Source organism: Seriola dumerili, unplaced genomic scaffold (assembly GCF_002260705.1).
Source record: "Seriola dumerili isolate Sdu_G_001 unplaced genomic scaffold, Sdu_1.0 BDQW01000309.1, whole genome shotgun sequence".
Classification (NCBI taxonomy): domain Eukaryota; kingdom Metazoa; phylum Chordata; class Actinopteri; order Carangiformes; family Carangidae; genus Seriola; species Seriola dumerili.
The window spans coordinates 586,457-613,852 of NW_019174564.1; the positions used below are offsets into that span (position 1 = coordinate 586,457).

Below are 27,396 nucleotides of genomic sequence, written 5' to 3' on the forward strand. Positions count from 1 at the left end.
ACTGGGAATTGAAAGCAAAGTCAATTTATATAAATGTGTGCAAAAAGAAAATTCACAGTTCAGCTTTCTTCAAAATGGCAAATCACTCAAAGTCATTTTTTATTTTTTTTGCCTTGGAGGGAGGCACCTTCTTCCCTTGGTGTAAAATTGACCGTAACTGAACCAAACACCAGCGAAACAATTTCATGTCAGTATCTGAAAACATTGGTACTGGGAGTACTGGACAGCCATGACATTTCTCCCAAATACCCATGCAGGACATTGTATTTTTATGACTCATATATAAACAGACAGATCGGCAGTGCGTTTTGGCATCTGTAAAATATGTTGGTTGTTTACAGTTCAAAGGGGAAAAATAGCTTGAAAATGAACCGTGGAAAATGTGTAGATGAATGAATCAAACATGGATTTCTTTTATGCTTGGCAGAAAGTTGATCTCAAGAAGTAGGTGTTTGTTGTATGGTCATTAGAAAGTGCAGCCTGTCTAAAGGCACCCTTTCTTACTTTCAAAATGTGTGATTTTAAGTTTTGTCCCCATGATCCTTTAACAGACACCATGAACATATTTGAATCATCAGTCCACAACATACAAAAGTATATATTTTTATCTTCTTCCTCTGAATATTTCATTTCGTTTCCACAAAGAACACTGCAAGTGTCTTTCTATTTGATTAAGGATCTCATCTCGTATGCAGAAAATATCTATTCACTTATTATTTATTCACTTTACCCAGAAAGGTCCAGTTGGGCTTGCTGAGAAGTCTAAAGCCAATTCTCTTCAAACCTGATTTACTTTAGAGGTTGGAGCTGGTACCCAGTTTGCTATTTTTGGCACAAGTCTGACTTTTATTCTAAGGAATAGCTGCATCACTGAGACAGAGGCTTGAGTGGTCTGATTATGTATATCAAGCTCTGAGACAATGCTGGTATTGTAAATGAGTCTGGCCAGGGTTGGTTTACTTAAAACTGATTGATTTGAGGGAAAGAGAGAAATAGAGAGGTGCAGTGGTGTTAACTGTCCTGGGCCAATCAATATTTTATGGATGATGGATCGAGGTAAAATGCAATTTTGTCTCGAATGCCTCAAGTATAAACAACGAGTTTATTATGTCAAGCAATGCGTAACTTTGAAATGATGTTGTAATGAAGAACATGAGCGAAAGTATTCAAAAACAATATAGCCATGCCTTAGAACAGCATGTTTCACAATACTGCCAATTACATGGGATTCCTTGGTGCCAAATAGCATTAAAATGACTACTAGTATGTATTTTGGACCAAAAACATTCTGTGGGATTGTAAAAATCTCATGTTGTTTGACTATTCCTGAAAAAGAAGAAAATGAATAAATTTTGAGACTTGAAAGCGTTGTGCTGATGGTTTCCTGCTGCTCTTACAGCTAACTTGGTGCCATTCACGTCACAACCTATTACCATCATATTTAAAGACACAATGACGATTTTTGAGAGGTTGTACGAGTCCTTGAATTTGAGCAGTTAAATTACTGCTCTCATATGAATGACCTCGACTGGTAATGAGATGAGTCGTGTGACAGTCTCTCATATTCACTGGTCAAAACAACAGTTAGCAACGAGTTGGGATATTTCACAGTCTCCTTTAGTCCATGAGTACATTTCATTTCTAACTTTGGCTGTTACCATGGCGCCCAAGTCACTGTGTACTTTTCCTGCGTACTTTCCTGTTAAACATGATGCTGCGCTGGTCTGCATTAAACTTTCAGGTTCAGTACATGCTGCTGTCTTTTGGTGTTTGGCGTTCAAATGTGCATATGTAGAGTTTCTTGGAGTAATTACATATGATAATATTGTTAACATGGTTGCAAATTTCTGTTTCCACTTGTTTAAGAGCCTATACAGCTATGCTAACAGCTATATACTTAGGCATGACAGTGCTTTGAGGTGAATGCTAACACCAGCATGCCAACATGCTCACAATGGCATTGCTAACATGCTTCTGTCCAACTTAGTTTAGCCTGTTAGTGTGCTAACCTGGAGGGCAGGCCACCAATGTAGCTGCGCACTAATATTTGGTTTTTACGTAGGCTGTGACGTCAGGTGACCAATATTTAATTTCAGGACAACATCTCGTGCCAAAGTCAGTTTAATGTAGAATACTAACAGCAGCTGACGTTTATATTTTATTGGTTTTAAGTTGTTTTGTTAAGTAACCAAAACTTCTGCTAAACATCTCATGCCAGCGTCACACTGACATAGAACATCAACACTCTAGTCTTGAGGTATGGTGACCAGAACTCAATATCTACTAAACTTCTGCTAAATTTCGTGTCAATTAGCCAATGTTGGGTTTTGACATGAAGCCAATTTCCATTTCCAACTAAAATCTAATGTCTTTATTTGGTCATAGACCAGTTTTGTACAAATACACTTTTGATTTGATAATGGGCAGGATGAACAGTTAAGAAACCATCCAACCAGTAGTCTTTTAAGACATGTAACTAAAAAACACAATATATTCATCATGGTGGAGCTAAGGGAAAAGTCAAGGGATCAGCAAGTCATTAGTCTGGGAGCCATGAATGTCTTCACAAAATTTCTTGGCGATCCATCCAATAATTGTAGAGATAGTTCAGTCTGGACCAAAGTGGGGGACCAACCAACCGAAAGACCAACATTGCCATCCCTAGAGCTGTGCCGCTGCGGGAGGCTAATAATAAAGCCAAATAGCACTTACATTGATGCCTTTTCTCTGTGGTCCTGCATTATAAAATGCCTTTCGGCTGTTTATTTTTTCAAAACAGAAAAGCCACCAAATAACAGAACACAATATACATCACCGCAAGGGTTCATTTTGTTATGTCTGACCAAAATCCTTGAATGAACATCAAGTCCACTTTGATTTATTTCACTTTCAGAGTCAGAATCTGTGAAAAGGTTGAAAAGGTTTCTACAAATTGTTCATAATTGTTGACCCTCATCATGAAATTCCACGCTGCATTTTTTCATAAGCCATTGTTCCATGACCATAGTTGGGATGCTGTGAGAAAACACCAGGCCAGCACAATGTTTCTGAGCAGGAATCATGTTTTTTTCCTTGACAGGCAGCTTAAGCCCTCTGGAACCAAGTTTGAGTCCTATTCATTTCATTTATAGCCCGAGGTCTTACAATACCTGGTCACTTTTTTGTCTTAATTCATTAAAAATAAAACATCTGTAAAGCTGTTTTGACTGGGCCTGATGGACTTTGAAAAGTTATTCTTTCATTTGTGTTTTATAAACTGAAATGTCATTGCGTTTTTGTTGGCTTTTGTTTGTCTTTTTTCAGTGTTCCTGGTACAGTTGGGTTGAATGTGAATCTCTCCTTACAGTCTATAATCAGAATGAAAAACTTTGTGATGAATATTGTGAATCCAGATGATAGCTGAAAATGATGTAGGGTATTTTGTCTGGACCAGCAAGCCCCATGTGGGGAGAGTTTTCTCAGTAGCTGTCAAAAATATACCACCAAAATCAGGAGGATGTTGTATCGTCGTACAGAATATTCTTCTCAAAGGTGTCAAGTGTCATTTCAAAGTGAGCAATAATGAAGCGACTGCCAAGTGCAGTAAACCCCCGTCTGTTTCTTTTAAAACCTTAGAAAACAAACCTATGGAGAAACCGGGGTTGATGTGAGCCATAGTAAAGTGAGAGTCAAACTCCACCTGTGGTTACATACTTTAAACTGAGCCCGGACCCTTCGCTGGCAGCGCCTGACATTATCCTGGAAACCGTCCAAAGGGAGCAGGGTTGGAGGCTGAAGTGGAGCCAAACAGTGGGATCAAATTGAGGACTAAGCATCATACAAAGAGTTGTGCAACATAATCCCGCATTTTGCACCCCAGTAACACATCTGGAGGATCATAAATCAGCCAAACGCTGCGTAAAAAAGATTGTTCTTTCTTGCTTTTATTTCCCTTCCTTATGGAGGCACACAGATAGCAAAGTTTAGAAAGGCATGCAAATACGGAAAGGAAAGTGGATTAGAAGAACGTGCTGAAATTTGAAAGCGGGTTTTCATACAGGCTGGGGTGGGAGGTTAGGTCAGGTTATTTGGACTAGTAATTAATCTGGTTGTTTTGTATTTTGAGTCTGTTTTTTTAGCTGCTGACAAAAGCTCAGTGTCATAAAGTCATCCCTCAAAGCAACTTTTGACACCCAGGCAATTAATGTTGAGCTGTGCAGTCTGTTCCAAATCTTTCACCAGCCCCATTACAACACTGTAATTATCTTGAACCCCAACATGACGACAAAATGCTATTATTTGGCAGTATAGGGGTCAAAAGAGATTTCAAAACGATTTGCATAATAACTCTTCACAGTGTTTTTGCTGCCTGAAATTGAATCTGGATATTTTCTGGGAAGATTGTTCCTCATGGTTCCATTGACTGCCAATCTCTTTGATACCGACGGCTCGTTTCATGTTCAGTAGAAAGTGCAATTTTCCTTTTTAGATATTATTATTCCACTGCAAGTCAACAAGTCCTCCGCAGAGGTGGAGCGAGCCCATATACTACCATGGAACCGTATTATAAGAGCTCAACTTTTAATTTCCAGCCAGTCTAAAAGTTGTAGCCTCACCCTGCGGATAAATTGTGAATGCACCCAGTTTTTTTGAGCAGAGAGCAAACAAAATGCCAATGCTTGAAAATTTGTTTCCAGCTGCCAACCTCAGGAAAAGACTGCATGTGTTGCTGGTAGGAGGAGAGGGAGGAGGTCATTTTGGGATAGATTCTCCCAATTTCCAATGTTTTTTTTTTTTTTTTTTTTTTTACCTGCATACAATACAACCCAGTCAAGTCTTCAACACGTAAAACCTGACAAAGCGTGTAATTGTTTCACTCCTCCAGCTGAGCCTCAGCAGATTGATAGTGCTGGCAGGAAAATGGCAAACAGGAAAGCACGTCCAGATAAACAAGAAGATAAACTAATTAAACAAATTAAAAACGGAGAGATGGCGATGACAGGCTGAAGCGCGCTTTTGTTTGTGTTTCCCTTCTTCACCTCAGCTTACGTCTAAACACAGCCGCGGTGCTTAATGAACCTTGAGATTTTGAAATGTTTTTAGTCCAAATATAATGTTTTTCAGCAGCTCTTCCTAATCCTGCCGTTGGGTGGTTTGACTGTGAGAATACTCAAAGAATCTGAAACCTATACAAACAACAAGACAATTAAATTACTGACTAAAATGTATTATATTCTTCTGTTTTGCAGGACCTCCGGGAAAGCGAGGAAGAAGAGGCCGCAATGGAGAACCTGGTATGTACATATGTGTGTCTGTTTTTGTGTGTGTGTGTGGGTGTGGCCAAAGATTGCCGTAGTCTCAATCCAGAAACGTTTAAGGAATAATTCAGTAGGACATCAGCAAATCATCCTGCACTTACAATCATGTAAAAGTACACTGTATATCTTTGGAGGCCAAAATAGGTTATAGATGTGTAATTTGTGGCCGGGTGGTTTCAGTGTTCGCTTGGATTGTTTCAGCTTCAGTTGCTATAGAAACACTAGATTTTCACAGTAAAACTGGGAGACAGTGCAGTTTGAGAAAGTAAAAGTGATGCCCAAAACTTGTTGAAGGTGATGACGTCCGTGTCTAAACTTTGAGACACTCCAACCCTTCCAGTGCTGATCCCAGACATGATGTAGTTATGTTCAGCTTCAGTATATATAATAACCCACGCTTGTTGGCCCCCGCAAATTCAGCAACAAGTTGTCTTAATGCATTCAGGATCTCCAATCTGTCTTCCCTCCTCCCACGCACACACGCACACTCTCGAGCTGACTCAACAAACTTGGCCCAGCCAAGGGCCTCGAGTATCTAGGAAAAGGACATGTTGTGCGGTGACACTCCCACAGACGGAAAGTGTCGCCACAAATTGAATTCACAGTGAGAAGATGTACTTGGCAGGGAGCTGCATCCACACTCCAGCTCACCTGATAGTGAGAATGATAATGGGCTCTGGAGTGTGGCGGCGTTCCTGTGCTGAGAGCGCAGTGCAGCGGAGCACAGCCAGCGCTTTGGAACAAAAGTACTGCCCTTGTAAAAAGAAATTAGAGAGACAGGGCAAAGCAAGGTCTCAATTTTAAGTGAGGCAGAGCAATGAGGGAGCGGTTTGGTTTCACAGCCTGAGAAACAAACACTGTGTCTGTGTGGAGGGGAAAAAACACTGCTGGTTTCACCGCCAGATCCAGTCGCTACTTTTTAAAGTCACAGGAATCAAACCGAATCAGTTGAGGTCTGTCATTTGAGTATCAAAGATTCTCTTACTTCCTTCATCTCTGATTTTGCCAAATTAATTTCTGATCCCGTTTTAAGGCCGAGTTCTGTATTTTGAGACATGTATCAGTGTGGTGTGGCTCTCCGCTCTCTCTTACGTAATACTAAATTGATGCAGTGTCTCACTTGAAAGCCAGGGAAGATGGGGGGAGGGGGGATAAAAGAGAAATCAAATGACAGATGGACAACAGTTCAATGATCTGGTTGGCTGCACATCTGAAATACCACCACAGGCTTTGTTTATGTGGCGCTTAACTTTCCAACAAACATCTACCGCCAGCCGCCAGCGTGTTTCACATGGCACCATTGTGCAAAAACAGTTTGTTCATTATCTGGTCAGCGAGAGAATGTGAGTGGCTTCCTCTCAAAAAGTCAATCGGAAACAAGAGAACAGTATTACCCACTTCCAGTGTCTGGACTGGAGTGGCACAGTGGTCTATCAGTGGGAGACAATAGGGAACAATTGCCACAACAGGCTTCAGCATTCTCTATAATAGCCCCAAATTACAGACTACAGCTGAAGTGTGCTGTCAAATCAGAGATTTGGCTCAAGTTTGTCAACCTGAAATAGTGCCTGTTCAGAGAGTCTGTAGCAGCGTTCCCTGCAGCTTTTTATCTGCCCGTGAACTAGCTATGTGCAGCTTCTGGAAAAGAATTCATGGCATTTAAATAGCTTTACAAAAGTAAGGCTTAGGAAGTCCTTGTACAGGAAAAAATGCTCTAAAAGTGATTCTGCATATCGGCATGCAGTTATAGTTTTACATTTTTCTGCTACATGTACTGTTCCAATATGTTGGCGAACATAAAGTGGAGTCATATTCTCCGTGAAACTGACAGAGGTGTTAAAAACAAATAAATATGGTGGCACTGTGCTGCATTATTGGGAGCCATTGTCAAACTTTGTGTACCCACTCGACAGGAGGAGAAAAACAAAATTTCAACAGAAAAATTCTGTCCTTGACAAGCACAGGCGAGCTGCGTTCTGCACTGTAAGCCTTCTGCAAATCTAATTTCCCTCTTTTAAGTCCTCAACACTGGTGGTTGTTGAAGGGAAGCATATTTAATTCATGATTTGCTTTAACCAAAAAGTAACTAAGCCGCTGCTGCAAGGTTCCCACAAATTCATAGGGAGGTGTGTGAGAGTTTACTCATCTACAAAGGCAAAAGGAAGCTTTCGCCCAGACTTGGCTGCAACTGAAGGAGAGAACAAATAGGAAAAAGACACGGTGATATTTACCTATGCGTTAAAAATGAATGGGATACTTCATTAGGATCTCTTGTTTGTTTACCGGTAACATATGGAAAAGGAAAAATGTGGCATGACTGTTTAGGATGAAACAGTTTTTGTAGCAGTGAAAGCCACAGTCTCAAACTGTTCTAGCAGGTGGTCAGTGCTGGAAAGTGTTAGAAGTTTCCTCACATATTTTCCCCATGTGAATAACCAGTTCTTGTTACTCGCGTACCTGCATTCACAAAAGGAGGAATTGATGCCTCAAATTGAGAAGCTTGAGCAATTTACCGTTAGAGTGGTGCATCAGTTTCAGGTATGAAGAAAAGCAGCTTCTCCTCACAATAAATCCTCTTTGAAACAGGAAAGACTTTCAGAGCCCCATTGCAGCTGTGTGTCATCTTAGAGCATTATAACAACTCTTCATTATCACATGCTCCATACAGTACAATACAGGGAGCTCAGTCACCTTTACACTCACAGCAGGAGGGTGACAGATTGTGGAGGAAATGAGTAGAAGTGTTAGAAGAGAAAGTGAGACCTGAGTGAGTGAGTCAGTGATGCTGGAGCTTTGAGGATAGATTATTTAACAGGCTGAGAATAACTATTTGATTTTACATGGATTTAATTCAGTCTTTGGTCTAACTGAGGCCATCAAGAATTCATAGTCCTTGAACAACATCTAAAATCTTTGAGGTGTTTATTAAATGAAACATATTGAACGTTTTTCTCACATTGTTTCTTCGATTTTCCCATCATTGGTAGTTGAAAACTTTGTACTGTTCCTTTCAACGCAGTGGGACATGTCAAAAAAACAAAAAAAAAAACACACAGAGTGGAGCAGGTTTATTAAAAGCTAAGTGGTCTACTGTAACTCAGCGATCCATAAAACAACGTTACAGAAGTGCAGCCCAGTGAGCCTCAAATATGGCTCCTTAAATGCCCCAGCTGCAGGAGCGATTTGCACTTTCCCCTGGTCATGAAGAAGAACAGTTCAAGGACATAGGACTTGTAAAGAAAAAAAAATAGCCTTTTTTCAGGGTTAAAGCAGCTGGGTACCTTTTTTAATAAGAACCTAAAGGCCTAAAATGATTTGCAAGGTTCAGGGGAGCCCTGAAATACGTTGGCACACAGTCCTTTGAGCTGCAGTAATTGGCAAAAAGACGAGTGTCACCTCACAAAAAACGTGGGGGGACTTTTTAACAAGCGCTCAACCCCTTGTAGTAGTGAAATTAGAGCCACTTACAAATGTAGAATGTGATCGCCAGGCCTGGTGGCCATTATTGCCACAACTGCATGGGAAATAGATAAGAATCAATGCTTTTGTTCTATAGCATAGGTGCAAAAACAAGCGGGTTGCTGAAACACACTGTCTGTCTCTTTGGCGTAGTCTGTGAATGCATCATGGAAGAGACGTATCTTTGTGAAATGTTCCTTCCCAAGGAAACGATTCTCAGCAAGAGCTCGCTTTCCCATCTGACTTATTTGGATATGTGGTTTCAGTGGAACATTGATGATCTGAGTCTGTTTGATCACTGATTGAAAACACACTAACCATGTATTTTTTCCTTTCTCTTTTCAGGACCTCCTGTAAGTATGCCTGTTTCACATCTTCCCCCAACTGTGATAGCAATGTGAAGGTAAAAACTCTTTTTTCATGAAAGAAAAGAGATGGCATAAAAGCATGAGGTCACATTTAAAATAGTTGTTTGACATTTTGACAATACACTTATTGGTTTTCTTGCTGAGAAAGATAGAAGACGACTGCTACTACTGTCATGTCTGTATGCTAAGTATGAAGCTACAGCCAGCGACCGGTTATCTTAGCTTAGCATAAAGGCCACATACATGCTAACAGGGTGAGGCTAAAGCGAGAAGGTAAAAAGCTGTCGAAAAATGTAGACGACAGAAATAAAGAGGCAGCTTTGTTCTCGTATTGCAGTGTAGAGCTAGTTTAAACAAGTGTTTGGGCTAAATTTCTCCAATATACAAATCCAGATAGAGCGGCTAACGTTGCTAACTCTGATAGCATCCAGTGGAACAAGGGGGAACAATCACGAGGTAAAAAACCATAATGCAGACATTAAAGTACAACTTTATGTTTTTACATGACGTAGAAGACATCTAATTATGACAAATTTGCTACCAGAAATCTCAGTAGCACCACACACTCTGACTCTATTATTAAAATAATCTCTTCATCCCAGCCTTCCCCAAACATGGACCCTTTTCCCTGTCATCTGGTCAGTCTGGTTTGTAATATCCTTGCTACCAGCCTGCGTCCCTGCCAGCTCCCTGAACCCGAACAGATTATCTCACCTCATTATACTGCCGGGTGATCACAGATTCACTCCCCTGTACCAGATGGAAAACTTCAGAGTTTCCCCAAAGATGAAGACAAACCCATTCATCCATACATAAGCACCGGGGGATTGTGACAGTTCCCTCTATAACCGGGTCAAGTGGGCACTGTGTGTGTGTGTGTGTGTGTGTGTGCGTGCGTGCGCACTCTGTTAAAATTATTTATAGTCCAGAGGCAAGTGTGATTGAATAGGTATAATAGCATGCGCCGACTGAGCTGTAAAAGTCGTAAGTTAATCCTCGGAGCCTTCTCAGACACTCGCTCTTGGGGTTCTGGGACGTAAGTAAGTGCAGGTGGTCTCACTTCTCAGCCTCTCTAGCCAGGCTTTACATCTGACAAATAAAATCATACTGTGAGATGTCTCAAGAGCCGACTTCTTGAATTCCAAGAAGTGTTCTCTCTGAGGGGTTCATACAGTAGGAGAGGCTGGATTTGTAAATGTTTGGGATGCCTGTGTATTTGGTACTTTTGGGATTACTCCTTTTAGTAAAACCCAGCACACATGCAGTAAGGACCTGACAGCAAATCTCTCTGACAAAGTTACTATAAGTCACAGAAAGTGCTGTAAATGCTTGGTAGAGATCCTAGTTTTACTGTCGGCAAAGCAAAAGCCATATAGCACAAAAAAAAAGAAAAAGAGGCTATAATTTACAATACGGACAAAAAAACTGAAGTCTGGGTGAGTGACTACATTTCTACAGACAAGTCTTCAGAAACTACAGTGATCTGACAATGACTCACCCAATGGTCACCAAATCTGTTTCTGAAGTTTAAAAAAAAAAAAAAAAAAAAAAAAAAAAAAAAAATCCTGTGCCAGTTTCCTTAAAAAACAGAGGCAGTAGTAAGTGATCTCATGTGGTTTCTCATTTGGTATGCCCACCCGGGGGATGGCAAGGGACACGTCGCTATGAATATTCAACAGCTCCCCCTATAACTCTGGGAATACTGCGTAAATTGTACATAGCCCTCGGATCCAAACAAACCGACCGCTGCTGAAGTCATTACAGACCCTCTGCGACTTAATCGTTACCCAGCCGCTGATGAACGGACAGGGACCTGTGGTTGCAGAGACAGGGAGAGGATAGGCCTCCTCAATCAAAACTCATCAGGAAAAGATCTTCATCGGTGGTTCACAATTGGCGTTTAGACATGGAAAAGTGATTTGCTTTGTTTTGATTTCCCCCCGTCTTTTCCACTACTTCAGTTCTTGTGTCCGTTTTCGCATGGGATCACAGGGTCAGTCGTCAAGTGGTGATTGTTTGGATAGCGCTTCTCGTTCTCCAGACAGATTGGAAAAAATATGAATGGGGACATGATACAGATATGCACCGAGGTGATATTTAACTCTTACACCATTTACAAGAAGAGTAGTTTGACTCCTCTTTCCACTGACACCATATAAATATTTTTTTTACTGTAGGCTCCATAAAGGTCAGTTAAGTCTGTGAAATGACAGCTGGTGATCATGTGATCAGGTCTTTGCTTCTCATTTTTATCTACTTTTCTCATCTTTCCGCGGCTCTCCAAGGGTGGTCTGTGTCAAAACATCAAAGCTGTGTGTGCACACCATTTAGCACTAATCAAGCATAAAACACCATCCCTGAGGCTGCACTCGAGTACCCACTAACACCACCCGCCGGCTGTACTTTTTTTTTTTTTTAGCACACACTGTATGCCATCCTAAATTAAAATTATACAGACAGACAAAGAAACGAGCATGCTTTGAAATCTGGTCAGAAGCAAAAGGGGGAAATATTTCAAAATGATACAATCTTAGAAATATCAAACCCACTTCAATCCGCTAAGCATGCCTCTGCACCACACTGGAGTCTCAAGGCAGGCCGGCCACTGTGCAGCGCAAGCCCGAGTTCAGTCACGTTAGCAGTAAGGTAAATATAGCTGGTTATGTCTGTATCTGTATTTGACGAGTAGTTTCCACCTCCCATTTTCTTCATCGGCTGAGATTCCAGAGACGCAGGTTGAGGATGATCTGTCATAACATATGAATTATGCAGCTGCGATACAGGGATTAGAAGCAGTGTGGGGGTGAAGCAGAGGAGCCTAGCCACCATCTACCCTTCATCCTTCATCTGCAATGCACCGCAGCTCCACACCTGTTAATAAAACATATTCCAGCTGAACTTTGATCACTCTTGCCCCGCCGGAGGAGGAGAAGGTGCCAGTTTATCTAAAGTGAGACTCTAGTTGAAAGAGGCCCCCCGCATGCTCTGATAATGTGTTAATTTACACCTTTTTCTCGGTTGCATGTTGTGAGATTAAAACAAAGAAAATGCCCATTAACAGTTCCAGATCAGCACAGAGGACATCGGCGCGTACACGCATTCTCTGGCACTGAAGAGGCTGCAAGTGGATCTATCTGACATGACAGCGATTATTTGGGCTCATAAGGGCAGCAGTGCCTGAAGAGGCCTACTGGCACTAGATGTGACAACATTAAGAGTTTGACCTTTTAGCTGTCAGTCCCCAGCTCACGCTGTGCCCATCAGCGGCGCTTGTCTGTCAGCACATGACGAGGGGCAGCGCTCGGGCCAAGCGTGAGGTTTACTCACAGTGATTTGAGGCAGTCCGTAGCGCACCGTGGTTGGCTGAGAAGGCCGAATCCTCGCAGGGAAAACTGACTGTCACTACCTTAGAGCGGTAGGAGAATTAACACCGTATAAATGTGAGTTGAAGAGAAAAGTCGACATCTTTTTGATTGAGAGGAATTTTCCCTCAACTCATAACATCAAATGATGAGAAATGTAGAGCGGCCAGTATGTGGTTCTAATTGAATCAACAGAAGAAATACTTTTCCAGCTGGAACACTGTCCCTTATTCAACATTTCATATCCACGACAAGAATTTTGTGGGTCAGAAATTTGCTTACGTATTGCGCAGAAAAAAATGTCGGCTTCAGTGTTTGGCTTTTTATGCCTACAATTTGGTTAAAGCCGTTTAAACGTCTCCCCTCCTCAGGCATGACGAGACCTTCCCTGAACTGAGATTGTGAGTAAAGAATCTCCTCCATTCGTCTCGTCTCTGCACTTGGACGACACACACACATACACACACACACACACACACACCTATAACCAATCACACCACCAGTTTCACTTTCCTCCGTTCACAGCATCCCTGCTCCCACAAGAACATTAAACACATAACAACAAGCAGACACACACTCACAAACACATACATACACATTAAAGTCATTTTCTGCCGGCTAATTGTGATACACTGTGGATATGGGAACCAGATGCCATTCCCAAGTCAGTTTTCCAGTGTGGTTTTCCTATCCCTGCCTAACCTCTGCATACAGATTCCCCCGACGAGCACCAGCCACTTGTGGTCATCCGTTCCTGCCCATTCTGCTCTGATTACTCACATCCCTGTCCTCCATTAGTTTCCCGCCATGAAAAAAAAGTTCCCCCGGGGCCCATGGTAATATGATTGAGGGTTCCCATGTAGAACTAACAGATGGAGGTGTACATATAGATATGTTTTTACTGGATGTCTTTTACTCAGTTCCAGGGTTGTGCATGTTTGAAACTGAGTAGAATTCACTTCCAATGACGCCCGCAGACGGGTTCCAGCGGCAAATGGCAAAATGTGTATCTTGCAGTCATTTCCGCTCTTTTCATTGGTGCATTTTCGTTATATTTTTGTATCCAGATGATATTTCAGTTCACTTACTCTATGACAAACATAGCAAGAGAACGGATGCTACATTATTTTCCCTGCATTGTGCAAAGAGAATCGCTCCTGAAAACTCATTGCTGGTAGATTGTAATCTTTGAAGAAAGAGTTCAGCAGTTTGGGAAATACATTCATTTGCTTTCTTGCTGAGTTTAGGTACGGAGGTCAGTACTACTCTGTAGGGTAAATATGAAAATACAGCCACAAACTGGTTAGCTTAGTTTAGCATTAAGACTGGAAGCAAGCAGATTAAACAAACAAAACATAACATGTTTATTCATTAGCTTTAGTGGTGTTGATAGTCGCCTGCAGACAGAGCCAGGCTAGCTAGTATCCCCCCGTCTCCAGTCTTTATGAGAAGCTAAACTAACCAGCTGCTGGTGGTAGCCTCATATTTTCTGTAAACATTCATCTAACTCAGAGGGAAAGAAAGCAAATAAACGTATTTCCCAAATGTCGAACTATTCTGGTGTCAGTCAGGTCTAACTGATTCGAAGCTGTTGCGAGATCTAAATCTCCTTTGTATTCTGATGCATGGCAACATGATGCATCACTTTACAGCGCGAAGTGCGTAAGTCAGGGTTTAGGCCTTTCAAACCCCTTTACTTTGGCCAACTTCCCACATTTGTGGTGAGCAGCACTCCTCACCTGCCCCCTGTTCACTTACTCATTCCTTGTCAACACTTGGAGCCTGGAGGATTGCTTTGCTTAACTTCCTGTGTACACACATGTTTATTAATATTGTGTAGCTGTGTGAGAAAACCGTATGCTCATAAAGATGAGGTTGTAAAAGCGGTAGTTGTTGGCCTGTTGCTCTGAGATGCCAGTGCTCCAGGGTGAAGTGATTGGATCCATGTGGCCGGTTCGGGGCTACAGCAACTGCTGCCAGCCCAGTTGGCCCAGGTTCTCCAGCGAGGATGTGAGCTCTGTTTGATGGATTGATTTTCTGGACCTCCGCAGGTTTAACAGGTCGCTGCGATGAAAACGAATACAGCCGGGCCCAGACAGAGTTTACATGCAGATCCCACGTTCCTGACTTTTTGCATCTCGTTGGATTAAGTGGATAGCTTCACGAGATCGTACCAGCAGCTCACAGCTAAAGCCACAAGAATTACTTTGCTCATGTCAACCACAGCTAGAGCAATGGATGTGAGCCAGCCTCTCTCCTCGCGCTGCACAGTCAGGCGCGGCACTGTCTCGCTTTCATCCATCATGTTTCCAGAAAATTATAGGAGAGTAGGAATGTGAAAAATGGCTATTCAATGTCTTGACTTCTTTGTGAGACGATCTGAAATTAGGCTGACAGAAGTGAGGTACTTTTCAGCTGGTGAGTTGGTGTGAGAGTGCGGAGTTAAACCATTTCTCTTGGTTGATTACAGGCCTACAAAAACAGGACTTTAGCCTAGGAATAACAATGGAAATACTGAATTTGTGTATTTAAATCAATCAGTCACTAGATCAGTTGTCTTTATTCGAGATCAGGCACATATTTATGAAAATAAAATATTTTGAATATTACAAACATCACAGATCCCATCATAATTTATCACAGATACATAAACATTACATATAGAGACCATAAATAAAACAATACAAATAAAATCCCACTAAGGGCTTGATATGAGCAGCAGCTTAAGTTGAGTTTTGTCCATATTACATATGACACCAGAGACATAAGGATGGAAACCAAGTTGTAATAATTTAGAGATCAGTAAATCTGTGAGAAAGCGGCACATGGTCACAATATGTCGCAACACTTTTAATCATCATTGCAGGAGCCGCATATGAAATGTCCCACAGTGCCCGGATCAGTTTATTGAGCATCATTTACTCTTTCCTTATAATATGAAGTTATTAAGCCAAACTTTCAAATATGAATGGCCATGTTCTCTGTGTTGCTTGCGGATTTGGCTCCAGTTCCCTTTGCCTTTTTATATTTCCCTGCAGACCTTTCCATATTTCTCCCCCACTCTATTTTAAAGGTGGCAGGGGTTTCCTCTTTTCTTTTTTTTTCATACCAACAGCTCATTCAGGCCATTACAGGAGACAGTGGTCACGGTTTGGCTTGGAATGAGAAGCTATGCATGTATCTGGATAGGAAAAAAAAAAAAAAAAGCTGCATCTTGATCCAGTGGTCCACCAACTCGACAATATCATGCACACAGGAAGTTCTGTTACAAATCAATTCATGATGGAAGTTTGACATAAGTTTGCCCAGCGTTAAGCAGCAGAAGATGTGAGGCTTACCATCAACCTGATGTGTGTCATTTTCAATAAGTGGATATGGGGCTTATGCTTTGGGGCAGCTGCAATTTGTTCATCTTAACACATCGGGAGAACATATTTGATATTTTGTAAGTTACTTACACTGGGACTAACTTTTAAAGACGTTTTTCTGGGAAATACAACAGTGAAATACTTTGAGATGCACATGGAAAGAGCAACAATATCTTACTTTCTATACAAATCTATTAAAGATATTGTTTGACATTTGACAAATATGAATCTACTACCTGCTACAGTCAGTTAGCTTAGCTTAGCACAAGAACACAGAGGAAACAGCTAGCTTACCTCTGTCCACAGGTAACAAACCAGGCTTCACCAGCACCTCTAAAGCTCAGTATTTAGCATGTAATATCTTAATATAACTCTCTAATTTTTACAAAAACTTCCTGGAGTCCCCCCCTGGTTGCCTGGCAACCTTAGGGCGATGACAAGACTCTATCCTCACGCTACCCGGATGCTGCCGGTAGCTTCATATCTTGGCATGCTTTTCAGAACATACATGCACGTGGCCACTCGAGAATCCAGTGTGATTGGAATATAAAGGTACTGATGATACTATAGAGGGTTAATCATGTTCAACAAACCAACTCGCTAATGCACCGTGAGCAGCCTGATGAGCCATGAAGCACCTGCTGCAGGGCTGCTTTTGAAAGAGAGCCAGAGCAGAAGCTGTAAAAAAGATGTGAAAAGCATACACAGGTGCTGATGAGAAACCTTCCTCGGGGCAGACTGAAACCACAAAGCTGCAGAGACGGCTTGACAAATAGATACCCACTGCAGTTCTGCTGTAGTACAGTTTGCTCCTTTTGAAATAGTCTTTGCAGGAGAGCTGTTTAATAGTCTCTATAAAAGACCCTCACTGTACGCACTTAAACCTTTTGGAAAAGCTCCAGTGGATGCCGTCTGTCCGAGTGATGTGCAAATGATGGGCCGTATAATGAGCAGGTGCAGGCTGTGAAGTGAAATCATTGCCACATGCTTTACAACCAGCTAGAAGAGGAGGAAAATGAGCAAGATCTGAGCAAGATATGATTAGGTGTGTCAAAAGCAGCATTCCACTTAGTGTGAAGTACAAATCGGTAAATGCTGCTGAGTGAATTATAATTAGCAAGTCTTTATTTTATTAATACAGTTTAACATCTGTGATAGGAAAACATTTGTTGTATATCAAGCATAGATATCAGAGATAGAAGATAGTGATTCCCAGCCAGTGGTACTTCTACCACAGGGGGTACATCTGCAGTTGCTTTGCTCTACATATTTAGATTATGGAGAAGCTGAAATAATTTGAAAGAAAAAAAAAAAATTGAATTTGAATGAAAAAATATATCCACATACTGAGGCACTTGAACACCACATGTTGAGAGTGCATGAAAATTAGTTGGCGAACATGCAGAGAAGGTTAAAGAGCTAAACGCTAATTGATGAAAAGGTTGAAAAAAGATGGCGGTGATGAGGAAGGGGTGCTTGAGTTTATTTGACAGGGAATCATCGATTTAGTTCATCATTAATCTAGGATATCTACTGTAGAAATGTATCATCAGCTTCAGCTTGTTTGTTTCGCTCCTTATTTATATTTATACATTAGAAATAAAGCCTGATTAGCATTGGCTGAAAAAGATGTAGGCTGAAGCTATAGCTCATTACGCCGACCCTGTTTACACAATGTTACATGAATCAGCAACCCTCTCACTACCAGCCAGTGTTAAGTCAGTATCTAACACCTGTGACCTTTCCTCATTTCTTCCCTCATAATCAAAATACAGACATGCTTTTTTGCCCTATTATGGAAGTTCAGCAGGGATTTGATCAGGTTTCACTACGTTGCTGCTCTTATCTTGAAACAATCTGAATTTATTGAAATGCTAAATCCTATAAAACAGATTTTTTCATTTCTTTCCACAAACGTATGGTGCCCAGTCATTTAGCCCAGCAATTGTGCGTGCCAACTAGATGTATTTTACAGTGCCAGACATAATACATTACGCAGGCTTGTGCAAAAAGCTGCATTGGGTATATTTATGTATTTCCTTGTTGCAGCCATTCATATATTTGCAGTAACAGCTTGTCAATAACCTCCTATTGTCCAAAGGCAATTTTCCTTCACAACAAAAAAAAAAAGAAGCCTGGACTGATTTCCTTTAGCTGCCCTCCATTTTCAGGAGCACATTGGAAACTTATTTTGCCGCTCTGGAATGCCTCTGCGTCATTATAAAAGTAAAAGTCACGTTTGAGTCCAATATGTTGCCTCTGTTATTCGCCCCCAGGGAACCGCAATCTCAAACATTGTTTTCATAATGGCGCATTTTGTGTTTACAAGTGTGTTGTGGCTCTTGGTATGGCCAGTCAAGTAAGCAGCGGGACCACCTCCTTGGATGTGTGTGTATCTGTGTGTGTGTGTGTGTGTGTATTAAAGCAGCACTTCCCCTCAGCTTTTTTTTTTTGTGGTTGTTGAAGCGAACACATTTGCCTCCTATTTGAATCAATAGCGCGATGCACCACGCATGCTTGTGCTTGCACGGCTATACATAAACAAAAAGCTACAGATGGTTAACTATGCATCAAAAATAATGTCCAAAGACACTGAGCAGGCAGAAACCTGGCTACAGCTCACTTCCCCCAGAGCAGTGTGGTAGATATTGGCTGAGGAAAAAGTGCTGGACTACCTCTGAAGCATTTCACTTTCAGACTTTGCTATTATGTGCCAATGCAGTGGAAGCCTGTCTGTGTCTGCAAGCCTGCTATTCTGGGTCACTGGCCCACTAACTCAGAGGAACAGCATCCAAACATTGGTTTTACCCTAATGTCATCAATCTATGGATTAGTGTCAGTGTTCTTTTTCTCTGTGTCTGATATCTCTGGAAACAAACCAGTGTGATCCTGGACAAGTAGCCGCTGCACAGCTGTTACTACATTTGTGTTGGTGACAGCTGAACAACTTGTTCTTTTTACCTGAGCACATACCTGACATTTTGATTGGCAGCTAAAAAAGCAGTGACGAAGTTAGATGAAGAGATGCACGGTTTTCCAAAACTTTGAAGTGACTGGAAAGGATTCAGATCTGGTCTCAAATACAAACTTTCTCTTTGACCAGAAAAAACAAGTAGTCTCTAATAAATGTGTTCGACAGATAGTTTTTCATGAGAAATACAGATTAGCATTGGCACAACAGTCTCTCTCAGTTTCTCCAGGGACTCGTGAACATTGTTGCAAAGCGGGTGGTCAGTTAGTCACTCTGCTGACACCGATCTAATACTGATTTTTCCAAAGATAGCTTTTTCCAAAAGTCCGACCTCAGAGGAAGAAACAGAGCCCAACATACTGAACTTCATCCTTCCACTTCAATGTTAAAAATACTGTTTTTAGAACACAAGCTCATTAGGGCCGAGGCGTATAGATGCACATCTCCTCATAAAATCCTCTACTTCGACCATGATCTGTTACTGAGCCCACCCAGGAGCCCCTGCCTGCTGATTGACAGACATTGGATGCAAAGCTGCTTACAAAAACGGCTGCGTTTAAGAGAAAAAGAAGTGTTCCTCTCGATCGGGGCACTTTTTTTTTTTTTTTTTTTTTTACAATGTGCTTTCCAATGCTTGGTTGGAGATTTCTGGATTCGATCCTCTAAGTAAACATGGACTTGATTTGGGCCTGTTTTTGGTTTTAATTGTATGTTTATATAAGCCCTGCTGTCTACAATGCATAAGGTACGAGTTCCCAGTCTGTGACAGGTCATTTTAATCAAACGATGAAAGTGATGTCAAAAAGTACACAATGTTGGTTTCATCAAAACTCAATTTGTTAATCTTTTGATTTCAGCAGTTCCCTCAAAGTTCATGATGTTCGCGTCTTGTTTAGCCGCTCTGTTTGTTTCTTTGCTAACATGATTGGTCACCCTGGTTTTTCACAGTTGGAGGATTGTATCTAAGCAAAGTGTGCCATGGCACCAGAACGGTTACAGCTAACTGACATGAACCATTGTTTGACATTTTCTTGTTATTTTTGTGTAAAGTTTGAAACATCCTTTTTCTCTCTTTGCAGGGTCCTCCAGGTCTGAAGGGTGAAAAGGTGAGTGCATTTTATATTTTGGTTGATATGGCATTTGGATGACATTTTAGGAAATGTGCTTCCTCGCCTTTATGTAGAGAGAGTTAGTTAAAAGATTGATACCACTCGCACTGTGCGTGCGGGTGTGTGTGTGTGTGTGTGTGTGTGCTAAGCTAGATGTGGTCTTTGTGCTAGCTTAGCTTAGCACAAAGGTAGGTTCCTGATTCCAGTCTTTTGGCAGAGCTAACTAGCCTCATATTCACTGTACAGACATGTAGACAGACTGTACAGCAGTGCTAATCTTCTCATCTAACTCTTGGCATAAAGGTGAATGTTCTCATTTCCCAAAATGTTAAATAATTTCTTATAAGAATCATGTGAAATTCAGTCTTTAAAATCTCACCCCTCAGACATTTTCACAGGTCAAGATAATAAAAGTCTTAGTTTTTGCTTTCCTCACACTTAATTTGTCCATAAAGAGTTTCATCTTGCAAGTCCTGCTGTAATTCACATTCAAGTCATCCTGACCCCAAGTCTCAGAGTCTGAATATTTAAATTCTCCTGTCGTTCACAAATCCACAGCACAGAACATTAATGACCGAAAGCCAGAGCCAGAGTTGAAGCCCTTAAATGCCTCGCTGAGCATTCCTCCATAAAACAGCAGTGGAGCATGCAACATAACCACACTGTCTCTTTATAAGTCTGCAGGATTCGGGGACAAATGTGTGACCGTGGCTTTGCTGTGAAAGACTAAAAACCTGACATCCCTTTAATTCACACCAAAGTTGATAAAGTCCCTGAATTCAGGTATAATGGAAACAAGTGGCTGTTCAATTTTAAAGTGCTTACTTCTAAAACGCTACTGGGGAAGATCAAGGCCTGTTACAACATAGCAATGAATAAATTTAAGTGTTTATTCACATTTTGTGTGAGGTTAGCAACAACTTGCGCAATAACACATTATATTTAAAGGATTATTCAGATATAAAAAATGAGAAATAAGATGAAATGGCATGAGAGTGCAAACCAGAGCTACAGTTAAACACAGCGAAACTGATGATCTCGGTTGTCATCCGTGACAAGCTGCACTCTATGGTAACTGATGATTTCTAGTAATGTGGGGTGTGGAATGACATCGCTGACAAACATCGTGAATCAGCAGTGTGATTTTTTTCTTTTTTTTTCTTTTCTCAGTTAGTGTCCTTTTAAAGCTGAAAATAGAAGTCATAAGTATGACTTACAAAACCAGATAAAAATGAATGTCGAGGGTCCGTTATGACCCAGTCTTCCTGATTAGATGCATGTTCATGCCTCTCATGTGAACCACTTCATCTGCAGTTTAATGAAATGAAAAACAACTGTGTTCATTCCTTCCCACCCAAGATGACTAAAGCGCGCATCAGCGTGGCCGTTCGCAACTGTTTTCCCGTTAAATCTGGTTCTGGAGCGACTGCCCAATGAAAAATTACAAAAATTCCGAGAGCTGTTTTATTTGAAATTGCTCAGGCATTACATTGACGTTTGTTTGAGCAAAATTCCCATCCATGTGTGATAAGTTGTTCGGCTCGTTTTACTGCTGTGGCTAAATTGTAACTCAGCCAACAGGAGAGCGGAGCGCATCAAATCAGATGGTTTAAGGATGTTCAGTTATCCGATTCTAGACAGATTAAGGTCCAGCATTCGGTCTTCCTTCACTTATTTCAAACAAAAGTCTACTTCTGGTTTGGTTTCACTCTAATGTGATAAACCCACAGTCTTCACCATGCAGGTTCAGTCAAAAACCAAAACGTTTTTTCTTCTTCAGGAACATGCTCCATCCGCAGAGATCTACCCCCAGAAAAGGCAGAAAGCCAAAGATCTCTGGGGCATAAAATCTGGCCTGGCAATGCAGTTCGCCCACACTCAGCCCCCCTCACCAAAACCCACCAAACCTCACACCGCCGCTCTCTCTCTCTCTTTCTTTCATACTCAATTCATGTCAGTCCCTGTTATCATAAGTGATTTTACTGTCAACCACAATGAATAGCTGAGGGTTCCTGTATTATTTCTCTTTATCAATGTGTTCTGAATTATGCCTCAGTGATTTCGGTGTGAGCCTCTGCTTATTATTGGCACCGTACTCGTGTCTGTCTCGTGTGTGTGTGTGTGTGTGTGTGTGTGTGTGTGTGTGTTTGACCCTTGCATTTCAAGACATTCTTTTTTCTTGCCCTCCGCAGGGGGATCAAGGCGACCAGGGACCACGGGTATGCGGTTTACTCCAATTTCTTGTGATTAGCTGACGAATGTGACTGTGTGTGTCTCCCCCAGCAGAATTGTGGGCAAAAGGTTTGAGATGCATGAAATTCTTGGGATAGTGTTCTTCCCATCTGGCCAAATACAATAAGCATTTCAGCACTGCTTATTTCTACAACAAGAGTGGGCAGGCAAATGTGCAAGATACCTTGGAAGGCGCTGTGGTCTGCTTTTTGATATATGCAAAAACCTTTTTTTTTTTTTTTTTTTTACCTTTTTGTCTTCAAATTGAACAGCTTGTGCACACCAGCACAAGAAATCTGCTCAATCTCAACTATAATCAAAAGCCAACAAGCTCTGTCTGTATAATTACTGGTGATTCACTTCACTCCTCGACGTGACATGGCGTATTCAGAGCTTTAATCATTTCCAGCTCCGTAGTTTGACATTTCTATCAAAGTGCAGCTTCTAAATGATGATAATGTGAGTGCTTTTTCGTGCTCGACAGACTCTGAAATTAATTACTCTATCTCCACCGAACAGCCCGCGCAGCCCTCATTTTTCTCCAAAAATGTTTAAAAAATGAACTTTCTTTCGAAAAAAAAAGAATCTGCCCGCAAAGGTTTGTTTAAACTAGATTGCATTAACCGGGGTCACATGTGCGAAGGCATACACAGACTTTTCACTTCCTCTGTGTCTGCTGTCGTCACCAAGAGTAGATCGTACGGAGTCAAAGTCGCTTTGAATGCCTGTAATTGATTTCCATGAGGGCAGAGAGCATGCAGAGGTTGGAGCACAAGGACAAGAGCACACAACAACACAGAGGTCCGTCTTGTCACCAAAACACCAGCCATCTCCCAAGTGGATCTGATCCCAATTCAGTACTGGCGCCCACCCGGACGTTTTGCAGTTTGCCGATTAACTTTGTCAGCTCTCCTCTGGGCCAGTTCTGCGCGTCAAAGCATCGCGTTTCTTATGATTTGGAAGTCAATACAAACGACCTTCCCTGTGAAATTTGATTAGTGGTCTAAGAGTGATACGTCTAATGTTACAAATGCGCCCTCCTCGAATGACAGCCAAGTTCACAGGGATCGCGGATCTTCGAGTGTTTTCACACTTTCAGAAGATCTGCGAACACATTTCCAGCTTTGTGATAACCTTAGTTAATTTTTAATGACATAAAAAGTATTGGATAATCGTTGTACTTGCAAGAGCTGATCTGCTGCAAACAGACAGAAAGGAAATATCTTTGGTCTCTTGTTGAATTGAATGGAAGTAAACCTCTCCCCTTTTGGATAGAATTTCTTGGGTTTTGTCCGTAATTTGTACCCTTTTAACCTCGGAAATGGAGTCATCTGTCTCTATCAGTTAAATGATTTATACTTTGGAAACAGCAGTGTGGCTGACAGAGTTGTAACAGGGACCAGCCAGGTCCTATTTGTCTTGCAGAGTAAATAAATAAACTGTCCACTTCAAGATAGCATTTCATTAATTTCCAATTACAGCAAAATTGTCCGCTAATCGGTACAAATTAACACACAGTCACAGTTACATATGAAGGACTGCAGAGGCATAAAAGCATTCTAGGTCACCACCAAATCATATTACCTCCCCGGAATGGCATATTGACTTTGCACATTAGATTAGCAGGTAAATGTAGTGGAACAGTATTAGGAAGATTTCCTTAATAAACGAAGGCATAACAGGACAAGTTCTGCCTGACCTTGACTCTATCTCTCTGGCTGGAAATGAAGCTCATTTCATGCCCAGTACTGGCTGTGTGCAGAGAGTTGATTAAACCCATATGGAGGGACATGTAAACAACAGAGCATGTCAAGAATATGTCCTCTCCACAGCGCAGTCTGCCAGATTACATCAAATCTAAACAGATTTAAATTTAGAATTGTTTCAAGGACCGACTGTTTGTGTTTGCATGTATGTTTTCAAGGGGTCAAGTCAGAACCTCTGTGGCCAAAGATGTGTAAGAGTGTAAGAATCGCCACATGGCTGGCAGAATTTCCTCACAGACGCCACACATCCTCTGCCTGTTCCCCACATGTCAGGGTCAGGCATTTGTCGACCCCGAGGGTCAGTGGCCACATCCAAACGTCAAAGGTTAACCAAGCAACAAATAATAAATTGACCGGTTTTGACAAACAAATGTGTGGCCACCTTTCGAGCTCCACTGGTGGGATATAATTAACACAAGTTTACTGGCTTTGTGTATCACCAAGAAAGGTGTGTGTGGTCCTTTTGAGCAATGGCACTGGCTCCAGCTGTCAAGCAAAGGTTGGTGAATTGCTGGGTCAGTTACAGGAAAAATTCCAGAGATTTCACACAAAAAAAAAAAAAAAAAAGTTCTGCCCTTGTTTGTCCAGTGCTTTATTTCTCACATCTTGGGATTTGACCAATTTGCCCAATGTCCTTCCAAAATAAAGAGTGTGGTTATGCAATTTCCAGCATTTGACTTTTCAGTTGTGAACAAAGAAGTGTTTTACAGTGTGCTGTTTGCACATGAAATCAGAAGCTTTAAATGAATTTCGTTTGAGATACATTTGATGTATCTGACTGATGCCAAATCTGAGGCTTCAAAAGACATCTGTATGCAGGGTTGGAAATCCACTCCACATATAGATATTCAGAAAATGCCACAGCCTGTAGTTGCTGGGGGTGCTTTGTGTGTTTGGTGTGGTCAGGGAGATGCTGGTTCTGGCCAGCGTCCTATAACGGCTGTTGCTGATTGTCTTCATATCTTGCTTTTTGTTTACTACAGTTGCAGGCATCTCGCTCCAGGCAAATACGTAGCCATAGAGCTCATCACCAAATAATCAACATCCGTTTTGGAGGAGAAAAGCAAAACAAAGCAATCTGTGAATGGTTAGGATTCTCTGTCAACCGCCATTATCATTATCATTCTCACACATAGACATCAGCACAGAGGCAGTGCAGGGTGAGCATTAACCCACACCTAGTCCAGCTTTTCTCCTCTTTCTCACATCTCCTGCAGAGACGGATCAAACCACTGGTTTTTGGTCAGATAACCATTCAATTTTTTTCCCCCCACATGTCAAACACACATTGGTCAGCGAGCTTGTCAACATGCTGTCGACCTGGCCGCAGCTTCTCTGCAGTCTCCTCCCAGCATATGTATCAGAATGATTGTAAAAGCAAGCATGCAGCAACCCAGTGAGCAGTGTGCCAGCCTGCAGATGCACCACACCACATTTTCATGCCAGGACTCTTTGTGTTGTCCGCTCCCCTCAGACCACAATCCAGTACTTGGTTTTCCTTTTTTGCCCTCAACATGGTTGAGGTTGTAAATAACTTGAGAAATATTTGCGCTTCAATCCCAGTTAAGCACAGAATGGCTATTGTCTGCAGTGTAAAAGTATCCATTGCACTGTTCTGCAGCAGGGCTGAATTCAATCAGCCTGCCTTGAAAGCCATGTTCTTAATGAGCCATGCTTTTTGAATTATCTGTGGAAAACCAGAGGGATGGCACCAAATCCATGTTTGGATAGGCCAGATTTTATCTTAAGCTTCAATATAGAGGAAGATTGATCTCGTACAGCGCATGTTTATGTCAGTGTGCCAGTCTTTTGAGAGGAACTTTCATCAGCTCATTCAGGTTGGTTATTTACAATGGAGCAAAACCTGCAGCAGATGAACAAGAAAATGTGCCATCACAATCAATTTTTGCTTGTTCTTCTTCTAAGTCCCGCCCCCTTTATTTACTGTTACTGACATAGTTTACAATGATACCGCCTCAAGATTAACCTCCTGAAAGTTTGTTTAGTTGACGAAATATTCCTATTCCCAGCCAGCAACTGTTGCTTTTGCCATCTGCAATGTCAGCTTTTCCTGACCCCATATTAGCTAGCTAGTTAAGCAAGCAGTATGACTCATTTTAAAACGAGGGTCTTGTAAAAGAGGTCTTATGCACTTGACGGATGATACATAGATGATATTGTGGTAAAAGCTGCATGTCCCAGGCAAAAAGTCAATATTGTCACCAGCTGACGATCTATGTGGAAGACATAAAATAATGATATTGTTATTTATTTCAGTTTAGAGCTTGTTCTTCTAAGTATTCCTGGTATGATAGAGCAAAACGTAAGGTCAGGCTGTTACTCCATTCTTAGCTTAAGTACTTGTTCATATTTTCCGACCATATGCTTTTAATTTTAACGTTACAGGGGAAAAGGCTTTTTAGGATGAGGACGAACTTATGTGTTTGGCAAACGTAACACTATCTCGGGAAAGGTTGGCTGAGGTTGCTGGAGTGTAAACTTCCCCAAATCAAATACAGAGCAGGACAGAGCTGCTAACATTACCCTAAACTCTGATAGCATCCAGGACCAGCTTCCACACAGTGAGGAAATGCTACACAGTGGATGTGCTAGTGGTGAACAGTGCTTTTGTTAATATCACCTATAACCCCACAAATGAATGTAGTTAAAGAGTTAGTTAATGGAGCTCAGTTACTACTGTATGTACTAAGCTAGTTAGCCGTCATGCTAATGATTGTGGCTTTTACATTACAGCAGACAAATGCACCGTTTAATCCACTTCTACTATTTTTGGTTTGGAAAAAAAAGACACCAACCTCATGCACACTGCTTTGGCTCGACAGACCTCCCCAAAACTTGAAAGACCTCCCTAGCTTATTTACCACTGCTAAGCTATTTAGCAAAGAATCAATTCATGTTTCAGTGGACATTTATATGGCATTGTGACTGTAAAAGTCTTGTCAGTAAGGCCACAGTCATGCAAGAAAATAAAAATGTATATGTCTACGTATGGAGAGTATCCCCCAAAAGAATAAAACTTAATGGGGTGCATTCATTTGAGAATAACATTCAAAACCATGTTTAGCTAACGATATGTCAGTGTTTCTGTACTGAGATCAAAGCTTATATTCCACTATAAACCATTGTCTCCTCTTAACAAGCAGAAGACCCGATGCTTTCTTCTTTAATTCAGTTTTCATGAGCGGATCACATCTGTCATCAAGATTGTTGACAAGGGAATAGGAGTTGATTGAATTTCCAGTGAACATTTCAATCTTGTGATGTTCCCCAAAACTCCATGAACAATACCACTCCTCAACTGACCAGCATATTGTAGTGCGGAGTCTGTTCTTTAATAATCATCTCAACAAATGTTCTCTCTGTATATTTGAAAGAAAACAACAGGAAATGGTTACTTAACTATGTAACACACTCTCTACACCAGATGGCCCCAGTGCCATTGT

General features: G+C 41.4%; 1 protein-coding gene across 1 annotated transcript in view; it reads left to right on the forward strand.

Moving 5' to 3' along the window:
• Window positions 1-27,396, forward strand: part of col25a1 (collagen type XXV alpha 1 chain) — a 138,021-nt gene that overhangs the window by 73,280 nt on the left and 37,345 nt on the right. The window contains exons 3-6 of the mRNA XM_022758765.1: window positions 5,229-5,273; window positions 9,102-9,109; window positions 19,905-19,931; window positions 22,127-22,153. Of these exons, the coding sequence (XP_022614486.1) occupies window positions 5,229-5,273; window positions 9,102-9,109; window positions 19,905-19,931; window positions 22,127-22,153 (107 nt within the window). The remainder of the gene's footprint in view (window positions 1-5,228; window positions 5,274-9,101; window positions 9,110-19,904; window positions 19,932-22,126; window positions 22,154-27,396) is intronic.